The following is a 14,192-nucleotide window of genomic DNA, read 5'->3' as shown; positions in this document are numbered from 1 at the left end:
TTTCTAGGTTGGGGGCCAGCTTTAAATGCCCCATCACTGGGTTATCTACCTTCTCCCGAAGCCGATGCTTCAGCGCGTTCAGGTGGGCCTCCCGGTTCTCTCTGTTCACCTCCATCTTGTAGTTGAGCTTCTCCTCTGCCATCCTGCTAAAGTTGTTGTTCTCCTCCAGGGCCTTGTGGAGCACATCCCTCTCGTGCTCCCGTTTCTCGGCCAGCTGCTTCAGCACCAGGGCCTCCTGAGACTGCAGGGAGAGAATGATACAGAGAAGGAAGACAAGAGTGGTATACGAGAAGAATTGAGTGGTCAGAAGGGTTAACGGTGGTGGAGATATTGGTGAGAACAGTTCATGGTGAGGGAAATATTGGTGAGGTAGATATTTGTGAGAAGAGATATTGGTGAGAAGAGATATTGGTGAGAAGAGATATTGGTGAGAAGAGATATTGGTGAGAAGAGATATTGGTGAGAAGAGATATTGGTGAGAAGAGATATTGGTGAGAAGAGATATTGGTGAGAACAGTTCATGGTGAGGGAAATATTGGTGAGGTAGATATTTGTGAGAAGAGTTAATGGTGAGGGAGATATTGGTGAGAAGAGTTAATGATGAGGGAGATATTGGTGAGGTAGATTTTTGTGAGAACAGTTCATGGTGAGGGAAATATTGGTGAGGTAGATATTTGTGAGAAGAGTTAATGGTGAGGGAAATATTGGTGAGGTAGATTTTTGTGAGAAGAGTTAATGATGAGGGAGATATTGGTGAGGTAGATATTTGTGAGAAGAGTTAATGGTAAGGGATATATTGGTAAGGTAGATATTTGTGAGAAGAGTTAATGGTGAGGTAGATATTGGTGAGAACAGTTAATGGTGAGGGAGATATTGGTGAGGTAGATATTTGTGAGAAGAGTTAATGGTAAGGGATATATTGGTAAGGTAGATATTTGTGAGAAGAGTTAATGGTGAGGTAGATATTGGTGAGAACAGTTCATGGTGAGGGAAATATTGGTGAGGTAGATATTGGTGAGAACAGTTCATGGTGAGGGAAATATTGGTGAGGTAGATATTTGTGGGAAGAGTTAATGGTGAGGGAGATATTGGTGAGGTAGATATTTGTGAGATGAGTTAATGGTGAGGGAGATATTGATGAGGTAGATATTTGTGAGATGAGTTAATGGTGAGGGAGATATTGGTGAGGTAGATATTTGTGAGAAGAGTTAATGGTGAGGGAGATATTGGTGAGGTAGATATTGGTGAGATATTTCCGTTAAACACTCTCTTCCATTCTCTCCCATTTACCTTCCTCCTCTCCTCTGCAGCTTCCAGCCTCTTCTGTAGCTCCTCCATGGAGAGGTCCTTCTTGGGAGGAGAGAGCAGGGGCTGGGGCCTATCAGGGGAGAGGTCAGCAGGGGCCTTGAGGATGACCTCAAAGGCCTGGCCTGAAGCCCGCTTGTTTAGGGACTTTACCTCCATGTCTGTGGAGGACAGAACCCATTAGCTTATGCTGTGGCACTGACCAACAAATGCTTGAAGACTAAGAGCGAGAGGGAGGGGCAGAGAGACAGACCAAGAAGGGAGGTCAGACCGAGGGAAGGCGAAGAACAGTATGATAGACATCGAGAGACAGATAGAGAAGCTGGGTTATTAGCTGGTTAAAGTGTGGACATAATCCGGTCTGCTCTGTGAATTGGCTGATTTTCAACGTGAACAGGTTGATGGTGGCAGATGGGAGAAGAGGCTTGTGTTCATCCTCTTCTTCTTCTTGTGGTCCTGTTTGTTGTGTTATAATATTTCTGTTTCCTAGAGAAATAAAACGTATTGGTCCTAATGTCTACTTATCTCCATCTCTCTGATCATGCCTAGAAAAACACTTTGTCAGTGTTAGTATAGTCTGGTAATTTAAGCTGTGTGTGTTTCACAATGTAAGTATTTAATTACAATGTGAGGCAAAATATGAATTGGTATTCATTCACTTATTTAGATATTGGTCTGCTAAAACGCTACGCTGTTTGCATTGTCTGTTCTGCTGGCACTTTAAATGATGTTGTAAGGCACATTATTAGCAGTAAGTCACGATGGAAAAGGTGACCGAAAAAAAAACATAAACCATCTCGTGGAGCTATTTTCCACTAACCTCCATACTGGGCGAGGCTGTTGGGATGTGGTTGTGAGTAGAAGCAGGAACAGATCAGAGACAGCATGGACATTTCTTTGATCTTGTCCGAGTAGGCTGAAAAAGAGGGAAAGAGCATAGTGGGTGAGTAAACACAACTGTCTTGTATCTATTTTTATTCTGTCATTTACCGTGAATATCACACTGACTTTACATTTGTAAAACATGATGGGGTCATATGGATAAATCCTTTGTTTGTATTTAATCTTTATTTTTTCAGTTTGGTCTCACTGAGGTAAAACTTCTATTTTCCTAAGAGAGATCTGGGCAATAATGCAACACAGCTTCTAAGTGCATTGAAACACACAGCAAACTAGGTTTCAACCAAGAGAGACTGAGAGAGGCGAGAGATGCATTTTTAGGGGTGTGGAATAACTTAGGATCCAAACCTTTAAAGCAGCTTAGGGTCAGAACAGTGTATGCCCGAAATGTCAAAATCTGAAATATATAATCAGGGCTTTATTGTATCACATTATTTAACCAGGTTAGCCACATTGAGATTAAGAATCTATTTTCCAAGTGGCACCTGGCCAAAAATTATGAGAGGAAATAGGCATGAGAAACTTAACACAACGCATATGTGCTGACCAATGCTGGACAACAGACAATAGGTCAGATGTGGTGGCCATTACAGCACCCCATTCCATTACTGCACCCCATTCCATTACAGCACCCCATTCCATTACAGCACCCCATTCCAATGTCTATCATAGATTTGATTTTGGACACTAGATCGTTTAATTTTAAAATCTTTTGTCGCTCATTCCAAGTGGAAGGTGCACAATACTGGAACGTTTTTTCCCCTACTTCTGCATGGGTCTTAGTGACCGTCAACAAAATACAGGTTTTTTTAGGGACAGTCAACAAAATACAGGTTTTTTATGGACCATCAACAAAATACATAGTCTGCTAGACAACGTAAGAGCATACATAAACTGGGAGCTGCCTAAGAATGGCCTTGTACATAAAAATTTACCAATGGGTTATTCTGCGTGGAGCTATTGGTGGCCAGCCCACTCTCGTATAGGGTACAATAATGGGTGAGAGATTTAGAGTTTATAACAAAATGCAATGCCCCATCGTATACAGTGTCTATCATGCATAATGAGGCCATAGAGACGTGCATGTACAAGGCCTCACCATGATCTAATACAGGCAGAAAGGTACCATACACTAGACGTTTTCCTGAGTCATTAAATATAAGACGCTCATCAATCAAAATACCAAAGAATTAGGAAGTGGTCAACCTCTCCAGTTTCTTGCTCTGCATAGTATCTATGCTCTGGAGATTTAGTGACTCCGCTTTGGCATTTGTAAAAAAAAAGCATTAGCTTTGTCTCATCAGCATTTAAAAGTAGCTTCAGTTGACTGAGCTGTGACTGAACAATATTAAAAGCAGACTGCAAAGCCTTGTTGAGTGTATCTGCACTACAATAAATTACTGTATCATCAGCATAAGGATGAAAACTAGCATTTGGCACATGCTTACCAGCGATATTTAAATACATAAACAACAAAGGACATAGAAAAGAGCCCTGTGGCACCCCCTCATGGACAGGTAACATATCAGATGTCTTGACCTGAAACTGGACACTGTATGTTCTGTTTGTTAGGTAGCTGTTGAACCATGTAACTGTCTGTTCAGATAAACAAATATTTGAAAGTCGTTGCAACAAGATGCTGTGGTCACCAGTATCAAAAGCCTTTGACAGATCAATGAATAGAGACATTTTCCTGTCTCTTCCTGTCAGATCAATGAAAATAGCACTTTCATGTCCATGGCACCTACTAGGTCATTGTCAGCTTGAGTGGCAGCAGTAGTTATGCTCTGCTGTTCTCTAAAACCAGATTTGGATGCTTGATTCAATATAATTTACACACAAAAACATTACAAATGACTGTATAAGAGGTATTTCAGGAACTTTTGGGGTTTTAAATCCTGTTTTACAGAAGTTCCAGGAACACTTGGAGCATATATTCATTCATTTAATAATTTAAAAGTTGACTTATCTCTGGTTTTCATTCTACCCACAGCCACAGTACTGTGTGTGTGTTTTAGGTCTTACTAAACTCATGGGCACCACATGTCCCAATGAGTATAGTAAAACTAGAAAGAATTTGACTCATTGGGACGTTTTGCCAGTCCCCGTGAGGCAAAAGTAAATTTCTGGCTCAGGGTTTAGGTTTAGGGTCAAACTTACAATTTATTTTATATTTAGAATTGGGGTTTCTTTAAGGTCCAGGCGTTGTTGGTTAAGTTAAGGGTTAAGGTTAGGCATTACATGTTGGTAAAGTTTACTTTATTGAGGTTAAGGTTAGGGTTAGATTAGATTTAGGTTAAGGTTAGGGTAAGGTTTTAGGGTTAGGGTTAAGATTAGGGCAAGGGAGCATGCAATTTCTATTTTCTGGTCCCCATGAGGGTAGCTGAACAAACTTGTGTGTGTGTGTGTGTGTGTGTGGGTGTGGTGGCCTAACCCTCCCATAGCATATCTTTTGAGACCATAGCGTGTGTGGCAGATAAATGTGTGTATGTTAAGGATTGGTAAAAGTAGGACATTTGTAAGGACAGTCAACTTTGGTTACCCCGCTGCCCATTTAGACAGGAAATGTTAACGTGTGTGTGTGTGTGTGTGTGTGTGCAGGTGTCGGGGTGTGTGTGTGTGTAGGTGGATTAAGTTCCCTTTAATTGACACTGAAGACGCTCGTCAATAAAGCCATCAGACTTCTCCATTCAGACCTGATGAAACAGAACTGGCACAATAGATTAAACAGCCTTCAACAACAATTCCACACCAGCCCCTGAAACCAGTACTTCAAGTAGATAACAGGAAATGTTCATGTACAACCACAGGCAATGTAAGTCTGTTTCCTCTCTAGCCATCTAAGCAGCAGTGACCCATTCCTTTCTTTTCCACGCCAAATCTTGTTTGGGCAGTGAGGGGGGCCCCCCTGGACATTTCAGTTATGCGTCAAACATCTTCCTCTTCCGTCTGGGGTTGGGCTGGACACTGCGAACCAGCACCGCTGCAGCTCAGTAAAAGGCATTATGGCTGTGCCTGCACACAGCACTTAGAGCATTCAATGGTAGTACAGACCTTGGCCTTAACTCGACTGGGTTCATCAGGTACATTCCTCTCTGTAGCAGCAACTTAAAAAAAAAAAAAGCTTTGTCAATAAGGATGAAACTTTTTTCTTGATTAGCAGTACAGTCTCTTCTCATTCAGTTTGTATTACACTGAATTACTTGGCTGTCTGAATAACATTAGGCTCTGTGTATGTATAGTAGAACTTCTTCAGTGACTTGTTGTGGCTGTGCAAACATTAAAAGCAGGTTTGAGTATGTTAACTTATTATTTCTGCTACATGACTTTACTAGAGTTAGACATACCATATAGGGAGTTTGCTACCTTGGGAAAATGATCCTGCAGAACAGGAAATGCAAATCATGTGGATTATAATGAAAGGAATGTTTTCATAAAACCTGTCCCTGAGACAAATCAAGTCAGATGCTTTAAGGCGGAAACTAGGCTCTTTAAGATGCCTTAAAACTTTGTTTGCAACTCGTGCAACCCACAGTTTTAACGCAAAACAAAAAAGCAGTTCATTTTGAACTGAGACATGGCATCTGTAGCTCAATGTCCATATGTAGATTCTGTACAGATAGCTTGTGGGCAGTAAAACCATCACCAAGCCAACCCACAATCTTTCTTTTGGTACAGGTATCACAGGTTCACACAATATTAGTGTGATATGCGTATACACGTGTTTTAGGGAAGCAATGTACACAGAAGAAAAGCATAGTGGCTGTACTAAATCTACCATAGCCTCAGTGGTTGAGTTGGGCTGGAACGGCGTTCCGGTACTTCTAATTTTAGGCCAACAGCATTCCGGTTCCTTTTTTAAGGTATGCCTTATTAACACATACATTTTCATGAACATAGTCCAATGTGCAGTTTGTCCGTTCCAGCACTTATTTTATACCAAGTCAAGCACTGCATAGCCTGAGATGGAGACACATCTTTTCCCATAAATGTTAAAGGCAGGAATTTACACTGCTCAAAAAAATTAGGGGAACACTGAAATCACAAATCAGAATTTGATGAATGAAATATATTAAAGGTCAAAATCTTTACTGAACATTGTGTAATTTGTTGAGAACAAAATGACATAACAATGTAACAACTAAAATCAGCAAGCGATTGACATCTGCGTTCAAACTCACCACAAATCAAAGTAAGCACTTAAAATCACAGGCTGTTCCAAATTTTGTGAATTTCATCACGGTAACTCATAATGTGATTCAGTAGTGTGTGTGGCCCCCACGTGCCTGTATGCACTCCCGACAACGTCTGGGCATGCTCCTGATGAGACGGCGGATGGTGTCCTGGGGAATCTCCTCCCAGACCTGGATCAGGGCATCAGTGAGCTCCTAGACAGTCTGTGGCACTACTTGGTGGCATCGGATGCACTGATACATAATGTTCCAGAGGTTCTCGATTGGATTCAGGTCTGGGGAATGTGAAGGCCAGTCAATGGCGTCATCCAGGAACTGCCTGCACACTCGGGCCACATGAGGCGGGGCATTGACCTGCACCAGGAGGAACCCAGGGCCCACTGCACCAGCGTAAGGTCTGACGATGGGTCTGAGAATTTCATCCCTGTACCTAACAGCATTCAGGGTACCAATGGCTAACACGTGGAGGTCTCTGCGACCCTCCAAGGATATGCCTCCCCAGACCATCACTGACCCACCGCCAAACTGGTCATGCTGGATGATGTTGCAGGCAGCATAAGGTTCACCATGGCGTCTCCAGACTCTTTTGCATCTGTCACATGTGCTCACTGTGAACTTGCTCTCTTCTGTGAAGAGGATGGGGTGCCAATTGTGGACCTGCCAATTCTGGTGTTCTCTGACCAATGCCATTTGAGCTGCCTCAAACAAAATAGTTATTTGTGTAGGCCAATGTAATTCGTTTAGTCTAGAAATGTGGAGGCAGTCATTTTGCACAGCTGAAAGTCAATCCAGCAACTGCCTGAAAACCAGTGGGCGGATTCAGACACGGCATTCGCATCAAGGCCAGGGCAAGACGTGGCTAAACCACCCCCAAAAATAAGCCTAACAGCCATATTTATCAACCTTAGCACCTTGAACTTAGCACCTTGACCTTAGCGCCCACAGTCAACTATTCCTGCCTCTGCCAGTGTAAGGAGGGAATCTGTTGATAATCAACTGCTTGCCAAGGTTACAGTTAGGTTTAGATGTAGTGTTAGCAACTGTTTGGCCTCAACTGCTGTGAGCATCAGCTTTTGTTAGCGTCGTGACGCTGTTTTGACATAATAGCCTACATTATCTTTTTTATATTGAGCATGATGTGCACAGCTCTTGCCATCATGTGTCGCCTGTAATTATGCCTAATAGTTGCTGTGTATTTTAAAGGAAATGATGCTTATATTAGTTTTTACCTTCCTTCATTGATGTCATTTGGATTGTTGAAAATGTGGTTATGCATGTGTGTTTTCACTGTAGCCAAATTAATCACCTAAACAATTAAAACAGTGGTCAACTCTGAGCCCAAGGACTCAGCTGGTCATTAATTCTACCTGGTAGAAAGTTGAATTCACTTGGTGTTCCAGGCCTACATCTGTTCCTGATTAGAATTTCACTGAAACTCAACAGAACTCGAGAGCCGAAGTTAAGAATTCATGAAAAATACCACGCACATCTGATCATTGCATTGGTATGTACTCTGCCTTGCTAGGGGGAAACCACAGAGATTTCCTCATATCTAAACTTTTTAGAAAATATGTCACGGGCAAGTTCATAGTTTAAAACAAAAAACTGTTTTGAAAAGGTTTTTGATGTAGACATTGTAAACATTCATAAATGTTAAGATGCCCATTTTGATGCAAGATCCAAGAGGAAATGACTACACAGATCCTATGTTGGATTATAACATTTTCTGACAGTAGAGGAGTGTATACGAAATAGTCATTCTTCCTGCATATTTTAAGAAACTGAGTAGTGTACTTGCTTGTGAGAAGCCTAACAATTAATATTTACGGTTATAGTTTTTCTACACTAAATAGTTACTGGGTTATGATTTGAGCACACTAACTCTAGTTCTTTGCCAACTGGATATACCGGACCATGTTTATACATTCTTCCAGACATCCCCAGGTAATTAAATAGAGACAGGTGTAATCACATGATCACACACAGAGAAATCGTTTCCCGGGCAACAGTCTGTGGATTCATGTGAGGAGTTGCCAAGTTGGAAGCACCGTTAGTGGTATGACACTGGGCAGAGCTAGTACAGACCTAGTCCAGACCTAGTGCAGACCTAGTACAGAGCTAGTCCAACTCCTAGATACAGTGGGGAGAACAAGTATTTGACACACTGCAGGTTTTCCTATTTACAAAGCATGTAGAGGTCTGTCATTTTTATCATAGGTACACTTCAACTGTGAGAGACGGAATCACATTGTATGATTTTTAAATAATGAATTTGCATTTTATTGCATGACATAAGTATTTGATCACCTATCAAAAACATGCTTCAACATGCTTTGTAAGTGGGAAAACCTGCAAAATCGGCACTTTATCAAATACTTGTTCTCCCCACTGTACCTAGCATGTGTTTGGTTGTGGTGGTGTGTATGCGTTTAAAGGATTGATTCTCCATTTCAACACTCATTCACTTTATGTGGTACAGTAGATATATTTCTGAGTATTATACTAAATAAAAAAAACTACAGTACAAGTTGAGCTTGGATCTAAAATCACACTACTACCTGTAGAGTCTCAGATCCACCCACTCAAAGTTTTTGGCGACCATTCGGGAAGTACGATGCAAACAAAACCAATGGTGAAGGGATCTTCAGAGTTGGCAGTCCCTAGATCAGATCTGGTAACTGGTAGGTCAAGAAAGGTAGTAAGGTACAGTGGAATAGTCACAGGACATGAAAACCCCATGATGCCTCAAAAGTAAAATGTTGTGGGGGGGTCTACAGATCAGGGTAAGTTAATTCCTTTATTTCTGTGTTGCTGTTGTGAGGTAAGGGGGATCACTAAAATATTATTAATTAATTTTGGCAGCGGCCAAAACAATTAATTCTTGAGTAAAAGTGTTGATGATGTTCACCAACTCCGTACAAGGCTTTTTTCTTTGGCTATTGATGAGTGGGGTTAAGAAGGAACATACAACATAAGATTATATGGTCTGATGATTAAGTTGCCCAGCCAAACCCAGGCTGGAACCCTACTGAACATCTGTTGGGAGATCACATTTGACTCAACAACCAATCTAATACGGTTTGTGTTTACCGCTATGAAGAATGCTCATCTCATCAACACTTGGTGGATCCTGGGTGGCCAGTAGTGCTGTAGGTGAGACTAACCAGTGGCAGATAACAAGATGTGTTTGGAAACAGGTCAAAACAGGCATCTACACAAAAATGTGGGTGTTTATTAGTCAGTTAATAATGAAAAACAAATGCTAAGAATTTCCTATGAATGTATTTGTTCTAGAAGGCCATCTGCAGAGCCCTTCAAAGAATCCATTGACACTGAGGCAGCAGCCGTTCTGTTGGTTTTAATGCTTAGCATTCAATTCAAAATCACAAAAGGCTGATGGTTTTGATTGTCAACTGTCCTGTCACTCATTCAATACCTTCATCCATTCTGAACAAAGTATATACAGAGAAACTGTGCTGAGAGCTGGTAAAAGTGGTGAAATTAAAGGGTTGTTGCTTCTCACAAGCTTTCTGACATTTAGCTGGCTGTGTGGACATTGATGCTAAGGGGTGTCACATGGCTGTATATGACCCCAGTGTGAGTTAAACAATGGCGGGGGTCAACTTTACATGCATATACACTGTTGTTAAGAAATGGTACGGTCCACTTTAGGGCTGTATAAAATCATATTACAAGATTCTTCCAGGAATTAATATGGTGAATATATTGAAATATTTACGTTTAGAGATAAGAAGGATATAGAAATGTTTCGACCCCCTTGCCCGTTGTTTTTACCTCTTTTTGAGGGGTCCAAGTCTTAATTAGGAGGGTAAAAAAATAAAATCCCCCTTGTAATTTGAACCCTACATGACCCCTCAATGGAGCAGCTGTTTTACTTCAGTACAATGTGCAGAGATTGGTCCAATACACACTAAATCTGTGTAAACAGGCGAATGGAGGGACCATTATTTTTGGAAGGACACTAGCTTCTCTTATGTAATATGGAGTGGCTAATGCTAGACAGGACTATGTTACTTTTAAAAGTCTGTTAAAGGTGTGGAAAAGGTGTTTACATTTTATTTCTAAAAAAACAAGCTTTTCTGTCAGCAGCAGCTGTGGGAGTGAATATAATTTTGCTTGAGGCTGCAAGAGTTACTCAGGATTTCATCACATGATTTTAACAGCAAAGTGTATGCTAAACTCTACTGGACTGGAAGAAACCATGATGAAGATTTGGAGAACCACAACTGTTTTTAGGATTTTGGACTTTGGAATATGGAGAGTACAGTCAATGAAACACCCCTTGCATAATGTAAGTCAATGGGTAACTCAACTGATGTATTTCACTGTGTCGGGCGGCATATTTTGATTAGTTTGTTAGACTGCAGTCATGAAACAAGGACCGTACCGACCACATGTTTCAACCACAGTATTTAACCTAATCTGTTGGTCAGTGGAAGAAGTTTAGCAATAGCCATGAAATGAACAAAATGTCTGAAATTGGACTAGTCGTGAGTTAATAGGCTACGTAGAATGAATGACGAAAATGCAGGTGAATGTCGTAATGATCTCATCTATACAATTCAAACTAAATATAATTCTTATGACTCAATTATAATTTCTTATAACTCAATTATAATTTGTTTGTCAGCATCAGGCTGACAATCATTAGCACACTGAATTTGAGATGATACCTTAAGCCTTGAGCTTAGGGAGTGTGGAAGACAGCAAGCATTCAGACATTTTATGTTATCTGGGTTGCTGGCTCATAGCTTTGGCCATCGGCTTGAAACTATTATTAGAAATACATTATCACATTGTTGTCATTGCTAGACAATGCTGAGATTACATCCTGCAGCTAATTGGCAAGGCAACCTCAACAGAAAAAAAAAGAAAATGCTAGTTTGTCATTGTCCTTCGTATGTCTATGGTTACTTGTCAAGGTTTGGAAGCAGGACCTAAGGTGCAGCAGTTGAAGCTAAATAGGTAAACCAAGAACTGAATGCAGGTAGCATAAACAATGAACAAAAGACAAAAGGGCATCTTTATTAAATAGGATCCCCATTTAGAGACAACAAAATGCAGCTTGGGATAATCAAAACTGGAATGCAGAGATGCCAAGAGGCACTTCTGCTGTCAGGACCTGACTCTCACCCCCAGGCACATAGAGATGCCAAGAGGCACTTCTGCTGTCAGGACCTGACTCTCACCCCCAGGCACATAGAGATGCCCAGAGGCACTTCTGCTGTCAGGACCTGACTCTCACCCCCAGGCACATAGGGATGACTAGAGGCACCTCTGCTGTCAGGACCTGACTCTCACCCCCAGGCACATAGAGATGCCAAGAGGCACTTCTGCTGTCAGGACCTGACTCTCACCCCCAGGCACATAGAGATGCCAAGAGGCACTTCTGCTGTCAAGCCCTCTCACCCCCAGGCACATAGATATGCCTAGAGGCATCCCACAGTCAGGACCTGACACTGGTAAGCTGAGAATTCTCTCAAGGGGTATGATTTTGAATCCCTAGTTGGTCAGTTATTGTCATATTGCCATATTGTTGTTTTTCTAGTATAGCATGCACCGTTGATTATGATCAATATTCCATTGTTGATGTCAATCTCGTTACGTAGTGTGTTAAATCCATGCTTGCCACTGAAAGTATTATTTCCTTTACTCTGTATGTTAAAAGACCAAAAAATTTCTAGCAATACATTTTATTTCTTTAATTGATGGCTTGAATGGAACCTCAACATGTCTGTTCAAAATATATTTTGTAATTTAGCACTGCCACTGCTACACAGCCAATCAGGAGCTGCCACTGTTTGTGTGGTGGAGCCACTTGCTAAAAATTAAAAAATGACCTACTAATATATAACCTTTAATAAGTTAACTCCCATAGAATGATATGGTGAGGTCAACCACCCACGCCAACATCGAATGCCTGCTGTGCCAGGACAATGGTTGTGCAAGAACGCAACGAAATTGAATGCAAATGTTAAGTAGCCAATTGCTTTGTGTCCAGATTTGTTAAATTATTTAACGTATTTGCAACTGTTACAAAGAAAATAAAAGTTACGACGAATTAGCATATTAATTTAAATTAGTAGGAATAATTATCTATCATTTTGTATTTGTTCTAAGTGAATGTTATTCATAGTGCTGTCCCTACATTCCTTATTTTATTAATACCTGCTTTCTTTCATTTACATTTTTTTTTGTACATTATTTATTTTATTTTATTCTGTTCATTTAAGAATAAGTCACTGTTGATAAACACACGACCCAAGGGGCCCTCCAGCTGATGGTAAAGACGGCCCGGCCAATGCCTGAGGCCTTACCCCCACACATCTGAGACATCTAAAATATGCCTGATGAAAGCCTGTGGCATAATCAAGGAACCTTCACCCCCCCAGTGGTCAAGCTGGGAATGTGTCGTATCACTGGGGTTTATACTAAGATGCTTATTCACCGGCAGAACACCGGACTGCTGGACCTGACCAACTGTACTGACTCTGCCTTACTGAGCACACACACACACATGAACAAATGGACGCACACACACACACACGCAATATTTATACATTTATGTAAACGCTCTACGTTATAGGTATTGGTTATTTCTTTTGATGTTTTTATTTTATCATATTTTTCTTAAATTAGTTAGTCTGTTTATTTCGTCATCACTAATTTGCAAGGATTCTTATGCCGAGGTAAGATTTTCTTTTGATTGCATCTTCTACATTGACACCAGGCCTCCATCAGCCTCCTTGGTTAACATTCACTCATAACTGCAGGTTGGGAAAAACGGTGCACAAGTTGGATCGTCAATAGATGCATTATATTCATGGCTATAAGTTACGTGGAAGGTTGACACTCCTGGCGAATCGTGAAGACTAAACTGCACATGACCCTTTTATTTGACGCAATGCTAAGCCTCAATGTGAACTCCCTTCAGGTCCTGCAGGCATTTTATCAGCGGTCACACCTTACCTGCGTCATAAATGGCTGTCCACTCCTAATGGATCCTGGTCAAAAGTGATATTCTTTCATAAATCACCAAAATTCCTTAATGGGTCTGAGCCAAACGCGATTCGATTGGTTCCGTCTCGGGTGGCCTCTTATTCTTCACGGGCCCTATTGGAAGCTAGTGCCCTGCACAGGCAGTAATGTGCAATCTGAGGCACTCAGTAGGTATTGGCACAACGGGAGGTAAAGCTCTAAGATCTCTGTCAGTGGAAAGGCTCTGATGCCCTGAATAGATACAGAATTTCGATGTTAGGCATGGTTGGTCCATTAAAGGAAGAAATCAACTAGGTCTACACAGCCCTAATATGACCTTTGGAAGCATTCATATGAAACAATTAAAATACCCACGACAGATCCGTGTCATGCTATTATTTGGAATCCATTAATTTGATGTAGGCCATCATTAGGACGCACAAAGGATCCTGACATGGATTTCACATGAAAGTAATAATAATAAATGAAGTAACAATATCAGCAATGGACCTCGTTCCCCGTCGAAAAAATGAATAACACCTCTCTCACCATCTAGTAGTTCCATTTAGCAACCCACGCACAAGAACAGGGTTTTTCTGATAAACACACATCCGACCCATTTGATGACACATCGGCACCAGCACATCTCCCATCCCTCAAAAATGTCTGAAGCCTTACCTGAGAGGGTGCTGGCCATGGTGGCTCGAGGTGGTGGGCGAGAGCAGGATGTTGCTGGATGGAGGAGGAGAGGGAATGTGAGAGGATGACGAGGACGAGAGAGGACTGGGTGTGTGT

General features: G+C 41.3%; 1 protein-coding gene across 1 annotated transcript in view; it reads right to left on the bottom strand.

The window, feature by feature from the left end:
* stmn3 (stathmin-like 3) overlaps nucleotides 1-14,192 on the bottom strand; it is an 18,324-nt gene extending 4,132 nt beyond the window's left edge. The window contains exons 1-4 of the mRNA XM_029113888.2: nucleotides 14,076-14,192; nucleotides 2,126-2,221; nucleotides 1,291-1,466; nucleotides 50-241 (exon numbers count right to left, since the gene is read on the bottom strand). Of these exons, the coding sequence (XP_028969721.2) occupies nucleotides 50-241; nucleotides 1,291-1,466; nucleotides 2,126-2,221; nucleotides 14,076-14,094 (483 nt within the window). The 5' untranslated portion in view covers nucleotides 14,095-14,192. The remainder of the gene's footprint in view (nucleotides 1-49; nucleotides 242-1,290; nucleotides 1,467-2,125; nucleotides 2,222-14,075) is intronic.

This window comes from Esox lucius, chromosome 17, assembly GCF_011004845.1.
Source record: "Esox lucius isolate fEsoLuc1 chromosome 17, fEsoLuc1.pri, whole genome shotgun sequence".
In the NCBI taxonomy this organism is placed as follows: Eukaryota; Metazoa; Chordata; class Actinopteri; order Esociformes; family Esocidae; genus Esox; species Esox lucius.
The sequence above is the reverse complement of the archived record's forward strand: the minus strand, read 5'-3'. Positions and strand labels throughout refer to the sequence as shown.